Source organism: Argiope bruennichi, chromosome 7, assembly GCF_947563725.1.
Source record: "Argiope bruennichi chromosome 7, qqArgBrue1.1, whole genome shotgun sequence".
In the NCBI taxonomy this organism is placed as follows: Eukaryota; Metazoa; Arthropoda; class Arachnida; order Araneae; family Araneidae; genus Argiope; species Argiope bruennichi.
This window is the reverse complement of record NC_079157.1, coordinates 117,891,497-117,905,777: the sequence shown is the minus strand read 5'-3', so window position 1 is coordinate 117,905,777 and position 14,281 is coordinate 117,891,497. Positions and strand designations below refer to the sequence as shown.

Below are 14,281 nucleotides of genomic sequence, written 5' to 3'. Positions count from 1 at the left end.
TTCAATAATTTGCATATAATGTGTGATTATCACATTTTTAAGAAATATTTATAATAAATTTTCAACTGCTAGAGGACCTTATTTAAATAAAAGAATGCAATTAACATAAATCAAAACAAGTAATGTAAGGTAATTTTTTTTTTTCCTTTCAAAATTTTCTAAATTCACTAGCATTTCTAACATATTTTCGAAATTAACCAAGTTTTCTAATAATAATTACAGAGCATTAGTTGATATTCCAAAAATATTAGTGTAAGATTAAACCCAAAAAATAATGCCTGTTTATTATAGTATAAAATATTACTGAAAAAAGTTTTCTGGGATAACAGAAATTTTTTAGTCACAATGTCATATTTAATTTCAGGATAAAAATGAAATTAAGACTTACGTTCGCGGTAATTGTAACGGAGGTGCACCTCTCCGCTGAAACACACCGTCGACAAATACTCCATTCTTTCCGTGGCAGATCATAAAGAAACATGGACTTTCAAAATAAATTTCCAAGTGTTTTCTTGAAATAAAGCTAGAATGTCCCATGTTTACATCTACTTCACCGCGGCTACTATTTCGGCCTATGCTAATTCGGTGCTGTCTGATCATATACTCGAATTCCTTTCCTTCTAATCTGGCAATAGCGGCTGCATTTGGTTCCGGACTCCATACAATTTTTGTAGGACTGGACGGGGCAGATTTTAAAGATAACAATGCCCATGCTTCACTGTCGTTTGATGCAGCTTCGGACATAACTAAACGGATGTATTTTCTATAAACAACGTAAAAAAACAAACTTTACAGAAAAAAAAATGGCTACCTAAAGACCCACACCGCTTTAGGTGATTGCGATCGCAATGTGTGTATGGTGAAAATGAATTGTTGACATTACCCATAATCCAGTTGTCTACCCGTTATCACAGTAGTCTTCTTAACTGAATAAAAATTTTGGAAATTTGTATTTTAGTGATTAAAGTATGTTATAAAATTTTCTAGTTTTGATAGTGAATTATTAATTTTAAAAGGGAAAAAGATACTTATTAATTTTGCTATTAAAATCTTTGAAATAAAAAAAAGTTTTAAAATATTTTACTGCATACCGACATATACAAAAATTATTCACTATTTTTAAATACATACATTTAATGATAATTGGTGTTAATTTTAGAATTCAATAAAAAAATTATCTTAATAATTTTGCAAACTGTGTCTGTGTCTATGTGAGAATTCGTTCGTTCCTGCAAGTTGGCAGCGGCGGCATGTGTTAACATAGTTTTGTGAAGAAAATTGTGTACATATTGCACATAAACAAAATGACAGAATCAAGTTATCATTTTAAAATTCCTAATATTCAAGACAATCCTACAGGATGGGGACCTTGTTCTTTACCCGAACAATTTTTGGATATGCCATACCAGCAGTTTTCGAAAAATGATCGACTAGGAAAGGTAAAGTGTGAAGCCTACTTTTAATTAAATTTTTATACAAATGGTAAATTGTTTCTAAATTTAAAAGCAAAATCAGATGCGAATTAAACTAATTATATCAATGCTAGTATATCTGATAAACTTAGTGAACAATTTATGTTTAAAATTTTGGAATATTAAGTAACATTTAGATGCTCATGTATTGGGCAACATTTTTCCCCCATAAATTTTTATTGGTTAGCTTAATTACATTAGTTAAAAAAATGTATATTATATTTTATAAATTCATCATCGTTCTAATCTCATAAAGCTTGTAGGCCCTATTTATAGCAAGATATTTCTTTTAGTTTATTTGTAGCTGATGAAATGTTGAACATGTGGAAATGGATTTTTTTTCTCCCCATTCTTTGTTAGCATTACTGTTTTATCAAAAGTGAGAGACCTACTTATTTCTGTAGAAATGCATTAAATGTGCTAGAGTTGAGGATATTGTTATTATGAAATTGTAAGTAATAAAAATGTTTTTATTAGTATCAGCAATAAATCATTGCGTGCATTCTAGATTGTTGGCATATTTGTTTATAGTTCATTCTGTCATCCTTTTGTCAACAATCCAAGGAAGAAGTCTTCCTTGGATTGTTAACAAATGCTAATTATAAGAATTCCTTGGCCTACTTTTAAATTTAGACTTGTCATAATAATAGTAGATTTATTTTAAAGTGTATATTTGTCTCTGAATATATTATATTATTAGTTTTATTTGCTTTGAAGAAAATGTGTCTAATTTACTGTATGTCTTTGATTACTAAATTAATGAGACAGTAGTTTGTTTATATGATACCGACTAAAATCACACTGTTATGCTAATGAACTGATGTTTTTTTAGTGAGCTTTTATGGAGTTGATTCATATAAAAAAGCTTGTCACTTTAAATATCTCATTTTCTTTAATACTTCTCTTGTACAGGTTGCTGATTGGACTGGGAACACTTATCAAGATCGACGTTATGCTAGTAAGTATGCTATTACATGCAAGTGCATACATTTTCAGCTATCCATCTTACAAAACTTTTAATTCTGCTATGTTTATTCAGACCTTATTGTAAATTAGAAAAACAAATATTGCTGTATCTCATTATTCATTTTACTTGAAATTGGTGCATTATCTGTATGCTAACTGTTCTGGATATTAAATGATAATTCTCCTTTATTGCTTTAAAACATATGGTTTAAAGAATGCTGTCCTTGAATGAACATTTGCAGTTGAAAATTTCAATCTTATAGATTTCGTATATATATTCTCTAAATCATAATTATAAAACTATAATGATTTTTTTGTTTTAAATTAGTTTCTTTCAATTAAATCATTATTAATATTGAATTTCAACCATGCATTTGGATATTAATTCTGCATTTATATTACATTTTGTTTGTATTAGAAGTGCTGTTTATTAAAATTATCAAATTTTCGAGTTATTACTGTATCATAAAGATTCCTTCAGCATATGCCTGTATTTTCATATATACAATTCAATTTTTATTTGTCAGATAAATATCAAAGTCAGTTTGGTGCTGGTAGTCAATATGCTTACTTTCATGAAGAGGATGAAACAACTTTCCAATTGGTTGATACTACAAGAGTTCATAAACCCATGCATCATAGAGGTCGCTTCCGTATGAATCAGGTACTTATTTATTTTAGATTTTATATTGATCCTTCTGTTGTATTGTGTTCCTTCCATTTTTTTTTCTTTTGATTTGTAAGTATAAAATATTTAATAAAAATAGTAAATGATGCATCTAATATAGCTCGGAATGAAGGTACTTTTATGTCTTGTATTTTAAATGCATAAAATATATTCACAAATGAATGTTTTATGCACGAATTAAATTCTCGTTGTTTTAGTTACCATTTTTATTTTATTTTAATTTAAAATTCAATCAGATGAATTATTCACCATATTTCACTGATTTTAAAAATAATTTTAAATTGTGATAGTTCTAAAATAAATGTATTAAACTAGAATTTTGCTATTCTAACATCTCAAGACCTTTTCTTTGAATTCCAAATCGCGTCAAAAACACTACCATAATGTTTATATTTGTAGAAATATTATCGAATGGATAATGTGCAAAATAGTTAAACACTACGAGTTAGATTATGTTTATATTTTGCTGTTGTATGGACATTGTTATATTATTTGCTCTTTTATTATGTTTCTTCACTCTTATCTTGCTTTTTTTAACTTCACTTTAATTATTCTAGAAAGTTGTAATTAGAATGGTTATTTTTTGATCATTTGACTTAAATACCTTTTTTTCTTCCAGCAACGAAATCTGCGTAATCGAGAACGTATGAAGCAAGCCCAACAGGCACAAATGCAAGTATTATCCAAGACAGCTAAAGGGCGAGAAAGGTACATTGTTTTCCATTAGAATTTTATTATTTCAGGATTTAAAAAAACAACTATTAATTATTTTTTTATTATTTATGTAATTATAGGGACAGAATCCAACAAGTTCGTAAGTGGCAGAAACAAATGCGCCACAAATTTGATAATAAAGGTCAAGCTCCTGTCAAGAATCGTGATGCTTCTGTAACTGTTAGACCAGAATGGCAAGTTATTGAAGAAATGGATTTTCCTAGACTTGGAAAACTTTCCCTTCCTAATGTCACTGAGGGAAAAGATGTGTGAGTAGATATTCATAATAATATATTTAAAGCAGTGCCTCATTATCTCATATGTAATACCTTTTAATTTTCTTTGTAATGAAGGTTTCACAAGAATAATAAATACAATTCTTTATTCTTGATTTTAGCAAAAATACACAAGAATAAATCTTAATTTGATTAAATTGGCTGTGAAGCCTACTGGTTTCACAGAATAAGAGGGGAAATTGACTCAGTGCTACGAATGAAATCCTGTTTGATTTCTTAAATTGCAGATAGTGAAGATTGTAATAAAGTCCTATTCTTTTATATTGTTTTAGCAAAGGGGGGGACATAAAATTCATTTTTACGATCTCAAATTATAAACAAGTCCATAATCATCCCTGTCTGAAAGAAAACATTTCTGATAATAATATAGTTGTTTCTTTTTCTTGTCCATCGAAAGAGGTGCTTAAATTCATTAATATTCTGTGGTTATTACATATTCTTAAGTAAAATCGCAATGCCTTGGAAACTCTTTTAACTTTTCTGCTCTTTTTATTATCAAGAATGTCATGGGTTTTAGCCAATTTTTAAAAGGCTTGTTTGAAACTGCAATTTTATAATCTTTTTAGAGAAATTTCTCTTACTTAACTATTTTATTATCTAAATTTCAACCTTTTGCATTAGAATTGCTAAAGCACTCCTAAGTAATAATCTTTAAATAATTTAGTCTATTAAGCTGGTAATTTTGATATTTTTTATATGTAATGAAAGATTGCATAGCAAAAATAGGTTTAAAAAAATTGGCCCTGCCAATAATTGGCCCCAAATCTAATATGTGCATAATATAGCTACTAAAGTGAAGCATCTGTACTTTTCGGAAATAAAAATTCATATAACAAACTATGGTTAATATTTTATTTATTAATATTCTTTTGAATACAAGTTGCAACTTGCTTTAATAGAAATGTACTTAAACTTTATCAAGAACTTATTTCTAAAGCAAAAACACCTTTAAACTTGTCTTCTCTTAAAATTGATCTCTTAAATTAAAATTTATTCAAGGACAGGGGTAAATAAGAATCTATAACATATTTTTCTCTTTGTTATTTTATATAAAATAATAAATAAACACTGGAAAAACTGTGAGTGCAGGAACTAGTGTGTGTATTCTCTAGATGAGATAGAAAATCCAGCCCTGCCCTTTTTTTTAAAAAATGTAAATGACTTTTGCTATAAATGTGCCATTCATAGAAACTGCATTATGGTATTTTTTTTGGTTATAGGTTGCTATATTTCCTACTCTCACATATATTTTATATGATATATTTGTTTCAATGGAATTTTCTTTCTGAAACCCCATCTCAGATTCTAATTTAAAATTTTATTAATAGCTAAATTTTCATTTTAGATACACTTGTGGAGCTGTTGAATATTATGATAAATCATATGATAGAGTAACATGTAAACTGGAAAAACCACTTCAGAGAGTTAATAGGATTTTCCACAAAGTAACTACTACTGATGATCCAATCATCCGTCAGGTAATTTTTACTCTCATTGAATGGCTTTTATTTAGCAATTTAAAATAAAGTTGAAATTTTTTTAATATGATTTGCCTTTTTAATAATATATTTAAGTAATAACATTTATGTTTTATTTATTTAATTGTTTGTATAGCTTACCAAGTCAGAAGGAACTGTGTTTGCTACTGATTCTATAATTGCTACTCTTATGTGTGCTACACGATCGGTTTACTCTTGGGATGTTGTTGTTCAAGTATGTATAAGTTTTTAATCTATTTTTATTTAATCTGATTTTTTTCATGTTTGATTTATTCTTCTACATTTTTAACAACTTATATATATATACTCAGTTTATATATATAAGTTGTTATATTTATTAGCACCAAGTAGTAATTTTCAAAAAGTTAGATTTCAAGATTTCATAATGCTTTTATAATATACATAAATTATCATATTAAGGACCACTCACAAGTTTTCTTGTGTTGTGCATCCCGTCTGTTATTGCTTCATAAATAACAAAGTATGAGGATTTTAGCATGTACAAGTTTTTCCAAAAACATGTAAACCCAGACATATATTTTACAGATTTCATTGTGGTCCTTAATGTTTTAAGATCTAAAAATTAGATTGTAGTTATTAAATTGAATTAATTAATTGTAGTATACTAACAAAATTGTTATTTAACTGGATGTTTTTTTTTTTTTTTTCACAGCGTGTTGGGAACAAATTGTTTTTTGATAAGAGGGATGATTCTGAATTTGGTATGTTTTTTTAATTATTATTCATCTTTTCTGAATCAATATTTAAAGTTTTCTCTATACTATTTTATAATCATTCTGAACTTTGCAGATTTATTGACTGTAAACGAAACTGCTGCTGAGCCACCTCATGAGGAAGGAAATAGTATCAATTCTCCTAGAAATTTGGCCTTGGAAGCAACTTTCATTAACCATAACTTCTCTCAACAAGTTCTTAAGATGGTAAAACATTTATATGTCATATAAATCCTTTAATATTTTTCTAATATTTATATATATATGTATGTTTTTTATATCCGAAACAACATTGTTTTCCATCTTATTCGTAAATATACTGACTTTAAGATTTATTGTAAAGTTATTCTTCAATTCAAAATAATTTACTTTCATTTTTAGTATTGAAATTTCTGTTGGTCTCATCCAAATTTTATTACTCAATTCTATGTTTTTATTACAATTAAAGTGTTTTGTGTGATTCTTGTGTGCGCAACAAAAACCAATAAAATTAAACTTACAAAAAATTACAATATTACCCTTTTTTTACACTTATGAAAGGCCCAGAGAAATATTGGCGTTATTGATGAGAAAACGCTTACATAATTTGTGAATATGGGTAGTCTGAAAGAATGAGCAAAAGAATTGCAACCTATGGGTAATATCTGAAATATATGCAACATATTATATAACACTTTATATCAATTATCTTATCTGTCATATTTAACAAGCATTATTCTAAATAAAAAGAGTTCATTTGCAATTATAGAATGCAATTTTCATAGATACAATTATTTCATTATTATTGATATATTCATTTTTTAAACTATATTTTAAATAGATTATTTTATTTGATAATTAAGCAGTTTTAAAATTGTTAAAAGATGGTATATATTTTTGTTTTGGTACATCCTAAAGTAATATCTATAATTAAAGAATTGCACTCTTATATCTATTTTTCTTTCTTTAGGGAGAAGAAAAGTACTCTTTAGAAAATCCTAATCCATTTATTCAAGCTGATGAAGATGGAGAGGTTGCATCAGTTGCTTATAGGTGAGGGGAAAAATTGCTAATGTCAATTTATTTCATTATAAACAAGCAGTCATCATCTAAAGTGAAATTTCTGGGGGGTTTTACCATTCCATGATAATGTTATTTAAGAAAACAAATAAATTACAAAAAATATTTATGTGATTAAAATTTCTATATTGCTTTTTATTAATATATTATCCTTTCTTTGAAATTTCAGCTTCCTTCATTTTAAAAAGTTTTTTAAAATTTTAAAAAATTATTATGAAAAACTAAATTATGTAAACTGTTATGCTTTTTTAAAATTCAGAAAACTGGCTCATTATGAGAAATATATTTTAAGTATCAAATAAAAGTATTTAGTTTTTTAACATTCATGCGGTAAAAAAATTAGTTGGAAGCTTCATATATATATTAATCAAAAATCTAAATAGCTGATTAATGCTGTAAATTCTTCTTTTTAATCAGGCTTTTGTTTTTATTTTAAAGAATAAACAGATTAATAAACATAAATTTGCTTTATCCTTATGTAAATGTATTTTACTGCAGATTGAAACAAGCATAATCAATATGTCCCACTTAGAGACAATATAAATTGTATTTAAAAATATTTTAATCATAAAAATTTTAAAGTTTAAATTAATTACATTTCAGGAACTTTTTCTTTATATCTTTTTTAATTCATTTTTGATTGGTCAAATTTGAATTTTCATTCTTACTTTCAAAATTAATTAACATTAGAACTCAATATGATTGAAAACTGCAATATAAAAAAGGGGGGGGGTATGATTTTTTTTTTTTTTTGAAGTCACAGTTTATTTCTGCTGCCCTTAGCATTCCTAAAAATTTATAATTAATCATCTTAATTTTTTTTATTTCATTAGATTATGGGCTATGAGAAAATATAACATTCTCTTGTAATATAGATTCAAAGGAGGGGAGGAAAACGAAAGAAAAATACTATCTTATTTTAAGTAATTGGAAGATAATATCTCTGGTCTCTTTTGACAACAAAAAGAATTTCTATCGATCATTATCCACAATTACACGTAAAGGTATAAAACGACCAACCAAGTAAAGTAAGAAAATTTTAGGTCTAATGTGGAGATGAAATCGTATTGGTACTCTAAGTGTATCAGCCTTAAAAGGTATGATGATGATGAAACAATTGTTTAATTTATTTTGAGAAATTCAAATATTTAATCTTACTCAATTGCCTTATGTTTAATTCTGAAATGTTTTATTTTTATATCATGATATTAATTGCAAACCGATATAGTTATTTTGATTGACTAGATTTTTATTACTTTATTTTATTAGCATTATTTATTTTAGCATTAGATTTTTTTATTATAAATAATTAACAGTCTTATATTGATTAAAATTCTTGTCTATTCCAGATATCGTATGTGGGACCTTGGGGATAATGTAGAATTGATTGTCCGCTGTGAACATGATGCTGTTATGTTAGGCCCTAACTCTGAGCCTCAGTTCATAAATATTAAAGCTTTGAATGAATGGGATCCAAGAGTAAGTGTTTTGCAAATACATATTGTTATTTTGTATCATTCATTCTTTACTTTATCAATTATACTTTAATATTATTGTAGAAATTAAAAAGAAAAGGCCTTAAGCAATAACCATTTTATAATGTTTTTTTCTCATACATTTTGTTTCCTATTTTTAATAAAGTGAAAGAAATTTTAATAGAATTTAAATTTTGTGTAGTGATTGTAGACATATTTAATTATAAAGAAATATTGCTTTACTTAAAAAAAAAAAAAGCAGTTATATATACACATAAGCCACTTTAATTTTAGAGCTAATAAATTTATCTTTAACAGGAAGTATTGATCATCATTTTGGTTTAATGTTCATATTAATATTTTTATATAATTTATCTATAGTGTTCTGGAAATATTGATTGGCGTCAGAAGTTGGATACTCAGAGAGGTGCTGTTCTGGCTAATGAACTGAAGAATAATTCTTGCAAACTTGCCAAGTGGACTGTTCAGGCATTATTGGCTGGTTCTGATCAAATTAAATTTGGGTAATTATTGTGATTATTTAGTGTACAACTTCATATTACCCATTGAAAGCAATGTAATTTGACAAGCTTTATGGTTGAGGTAATCTTGAACCTTGGTTTTCACATAACATATATAGGCGAAGTACATGCATATTTTTTTAAAAGAAGTAATTCCGTAGATTGTATGCTTTGTTGTAGAAATAATTAGTATGACATGTCAATTACAATTTTTGGGAGGTATATAGGTATACATTTTCATCAAAACAATTTTAAAACCAATCATGAAGATTATCCTTCTGTCTTGTCCAACATTTTTTTAGTGACTTCTTCTATTCAGTTATGTATGGAAGTCTTCAGTACTTCTAATGTGCAAAGCTTACCTTAATACATGCATAATTTCAAGTACCCCTAAAGATTTTTTTTTTTTTTTTTTTTTTTTTTAGCTATAGTGAGATTTGTTAATAGATAGATCATTAGATATTGTCAAAATGAGAATTGGCCAATCGAGAATGTAGCTCAAATTACATACATAAGGGTAATAGTCCTACTCTTGAAATCACACATCCTTCTTATTATTATCTCATGTATGAAGTTTTAACTGGAAGATTTTAAATGAAGGTTTTTGGAATTGAATTAATTGTTATTATGCAACTGTCTTCTTCAAAGAAACTTTTATTTGAATACTCTACATCTGCAAACATCATATCCTCGTTTTTGGATTGTGTGATAAGCACTAGTACAATCTATCAAAAAATATATATTTCTAAATGTTTCTTGTTATTCTGAAGCACACATTAAAACAATACTTCTTTAGTTGTAGAAAAATTATGTCTGAAAATGTATATAATTTAGCTGAAATTCAGACTTTTTTAATGTTGAATGAAGATTGCTGTTTTTGTTGTTAAACATATATCTAGACAAATTTTGATTTCAATCTAAAAAGCAGTAACCAAGTGAAATTGAAAAAGTGCACCAAATACTGCTTTTTTTACACATTTCGGGAATCATCGAGACTGCTAAAATAATACAGAAAATAAAATAAATCTTTGAAAATTACTTAAGACTAATAATTATGAATTATTAAGATTAATTAACATTTTTTCAAAATAATTATAGTATAAATTAGAGAAATGTACGTTAATTCAACTGACAAATTTGCTAGCATTTGAACAAAAATATTTTTCTGTATATCTTAACAGAAAGGATGAGATTTGATTAGGAGTACAGAAATTTGCCAAAAGTCAGTGACTTATAATATTATAAATAGGAATTTTTGGAAATTTCATTAAATGAAGTAATTATGGATAAAATTGTAAAAAATATCGACAAATAAATTAGAATATGAGATCAAAATAAATGTTATGATTAGTTTTTAATATAATACCATCTTTTAAAATTAAGTGGAAATTTAAAGCTTAATATCTTTTTAGTAATTCTCCATTTTTAAAAGCAATCGACTGTAAGTGCCTAAATTGAAAGTTTACATAAATGCTATTAATTTTTATTTGGTTTAAACTGGTGAGCTTAAAGTAATTTCATTGATAACATTTTTCATAACTGCCATGTGTTATCATTTTTCATGCATTTTAAAAATAAATTTCATAAAACATTTATATTTCATATTAACTATTTATATTATCAGAATTTCATAACTTTATAATCTGAATGATAATTAAAAACAATTAATGAGATATTCAATCATGCAATAATTTAATTCTGAGTTTTTTTAAAGAAATATTGAGAATGAAGAAATGATCTTCAGATAGATAGATGTATTCAAGATTAAAAATTTATGAAAGGTCTTTATTCTACCGAGAATTTTTTTTCAGTGTAATTTTTACGTACATTCCTGGATTTATGTATGAGATGTACATTTTCTTATTTATATTAAGAACTTTTTATAATTTAAAAGATTTCATTGTTGGCAACTTTTTTTTTTTTTTTTTTTCTTTTAATTCTTAAAATGTTGCTTTATTTTAGATATGTGTCCCGTGTTCATGTGCGAGATTCAGCCAAACATGCTATTTTGGGTACTCAACAGTTTAAGCCGAAAGAATTTGCTGATCAAATCAATTTGAATATGGACAATGCTTGGGGCATCCTTCGTTGTATCATTGATCAGTGCATGAAATTAAAGGAAGGCAAATACCTTATAATGAAAGATCCGAACAAAGTATGTTATCTCTGTCTTTTATATGATTGTTCAATAATTTCTTTGCCTCATTTCTCATTAAACTAATGCAAAGCGCACACTCATTAAACAGATTTAAATAATAATAATAAAAAAGCTATTTACTTTATTTCTTAATAATGAATGAGTAAAATCTTAAAATATCATTATTAATTAGGGATTTTGATAGTGAAATAGGAAATTGCTTTTCTCAGGTTTTAAATCAATTGTAGGAGATTTCTGTTTTGATTGTCCATCTTGTGAATGCTTCACTCATTGATATGAAATGAGTTATCAAATAAAACAGCGTGCAAGATTGAAATTACCTTTGAATGTTTGAAAGCATGTGGTGAAGAAATGTTGCTCTTTATTTTTTAAAATACCTCCAGTATTATATCCTACATTTTTTTTTCACATTAATTTGATCTTATTCTTCATTGGTTAAAATCAAATCCTTTCCACTCCCCCTATAATTCAGTGTTGATTGAATTGTAATATCTGATTCAACAGCATTTGTAAATTATTGTAATTCTGAAAGAGAGAAAAAAAGTGTTTGTTTATTACCCTTTGAAGTGCACAAACATAAAATTTCTGAATTTTTGTAAGTTATGTAATTAATTTACAGGCTTAGGATCTAAGGAAAGAGAAAAATACCTTTAAAAAAATTTATAGTAGACTGCACCATGAAGGTGGTGGTGGTTTCACTGGAGTACTACTGCGCACCTACGGCATACTGTTCTTATGAATAATTAATACTTTTTCATTCGTTTTGTAACATAATTATTCATTATTTATTTATGGAAATACTAAAACTTATAATATTGTCATTGAAAACTCCTTATACAATCTTACAACATGAAAAAAATATATATAAGAAAAATAAACAATTTTTAATTGCAAGTAATCCTCAAATAAAGCTAACAATGGCAAGTTATTTACATGGCATTTAGACTTCAAATACAATCAACACTATATTCAAATTATGAAGAAACAATATTTTATATACTATATTGGAAAATATATTTAACATCCTCATAGTTTGGTTACTTGCTAATACAAGAAGAACACAACTGAAAAGTGAAAATTTCAACCATCCTATTCATATAAACCTTACTCAATTGTAAATAAATTCCTCACTCACAAAACACATGGCAAAACCCCCATTATCAGCCACTTGACTAAGAGAGTCAGGGGGAGGAAAACAGATCTGTTTCGCTAACATGTTTCAAGTGGTAGAGAATCTCATGTCGTAGATGCTTGGTGGTATGTCTCTGAAACCACCTAAAAAGATTTTAAGTATGAAGAACTTTTCTTTTGCGGTTTGATTTGAAAAAAATATGTATATTGTAGACAGCTTTCATACAATAAATTTATGAGTGCATTTTGAATTTGTTTGTGCTTGTTGAAAAAATTAAATTGAAATTATCAAGAAGAAGCATTAATAATTACACATTTTTTTGTACGCAAGAGAGGTAATAACTAGTCTGTTGGCAATTATTAAAATTAGAATATTATTTTAGAGCCTTTGGTTTCGATCAGAAACCACTACACATTTAGTAATAATTTTTAGGAAGTAGTGGTTTCACTGTGATACCACCACTCGTCAAAGGGTTAAACATATTAATCCGGTCTTGGTTTTATATTTAAATGGAGATTGAAACTTATTTGCTTAAAAAAATGTGATTAAATAAAGTACTATTAAATTAAATTCAATGAAATGCTGATTGATTTCTAACTTTATTCAAGCCATGTTCTTTTTTTTTCTTTTGTTGTTGTTTTTAAGGTTTAACTTATATTAATTCATCAATTTAAAACATTCATAAATATTTAATGAAGAATTTTAAGCAACTGAATTTTTTTCTAAGCTTTTGCTAAATTAATTGATATAACTTTTTTATGTATAAAATATTTATTGATAATTAGTAGTTAAAGCTATGTTATGTCAGCATGTTTAGCAAATATATATGCATGCTAGTATATTTTTTACTATTTTTCACAACTACTTATTTTTATGCATTTAGCCTGTTATCCGTCTGTATGATATTCCTGACAACACTTTTGAAACTGAAGATGATGAAGAGGAAGATGATGAGGGTAATGATGAACTAAATGGTAAGTGATCCTATTATTTTATATTACACTTTATTATTATTAATATGTGTAAAGGTTATTTCTCATATATGTGATATAATATTATTTTATTTTTCTTTCAGAAGGAGCAGAAGATTAGTTTATCAATTTCCATTAGAAGATTTTCAAATAAAGAATAAAGTTGAAAGGATTATCTTCTCAAGCTGTGCTTTTTTTTATTTGGATCAAATCAATTTATATTCAAAATACATTGGACACTTAACTTGTGTATAAACGACAAAATTATTTCATATAATTTACTTTCTATAAGACACATACTAAATTTAATTTTTATAAATAAAATATTTTTATTGGTGATATATGTGAAAATATCTAAACAAAATAAGTGTAGTTTATTTATTTCATAACAATATTTATAAATCATCTAATGTTTTTTTATAATTTTGTATGTTTAAAAACTTTTGTGATGGCATTGGTGTTATTCCATAACACTTCATGAAACTTCTGTTTTAATTCAACTGTAAATAAGAATTTCATAAAATGTGGGTAGTAACTCTATTTGGGGTTATGAAGACTTTTTTAGAGTTGCCTTAATTTCAGATGTTTCCCACAGA

The 14,281-nt window shown here is 26.4% G+C and overlaps 2 protein-coding genes across 2 annotated transcripts in view; one reads left to right on the top strand and one right to left on the bottom strand.

Annotated features, from left to right (window-relative positions):
- The window catches only part of LOC129976736 (forkhead box protein K1-like), a 69,715-nt gene extending 68,845 nt beyond the window's left edge, over window positions 1-870 (bottom strand). Inside the window, exon 1 of the mRNA XM_056090455.1 lies at window positions 389-870. Within this exon, the coding sequence (XP_055946430.1) occupies window positions 389-744 (356 nt within the window). The 5' untranslated portion in view covers window positions 745-870. The remainder of the gene's footprint in view (window positions 1-388) is intronic.
- A 349-nt stretch (window positions 871-1,219) lies between these two features.
- LOC129975253 (eukaryotic translation initiation factor 3 subunit D-like) lies at window positions 1,220-13,869 on the top strand. The gene is made up of 15 exons (XM_056088296.1): window positions 1,220-1,439; window positions 2,385-2,430; window positions 2,966-3,102; window positions 3,746-3,834; window positions 3,921-4,109; window positions 5,482-5,614; window positions 5,751-5,849; window positions 6,309-6,357; window positions 6,446-6,576; window positions 7,319-7,401; window positions 8,778-8,907; window positions 9,285-9,427; window positions 11,387-11,579; window positions 13,598-13,688; window positions 13,790-13,869. The coding sequence occupies exons 1-15, from the start codon at window positions 1,305-1,307 to the stop codon at window positions 13,804-13,806; spliced, it is 1,665 nt and encodes a 554-aa protein (XP_055944271.1). The 5' UTR covers window positions 1,220-1,304; the 3' UTR covers window positions 13,807-13,869.
- The last annotated feature ends 412 nt before the right edge of the window (window positions 13,870-14,281 follow it).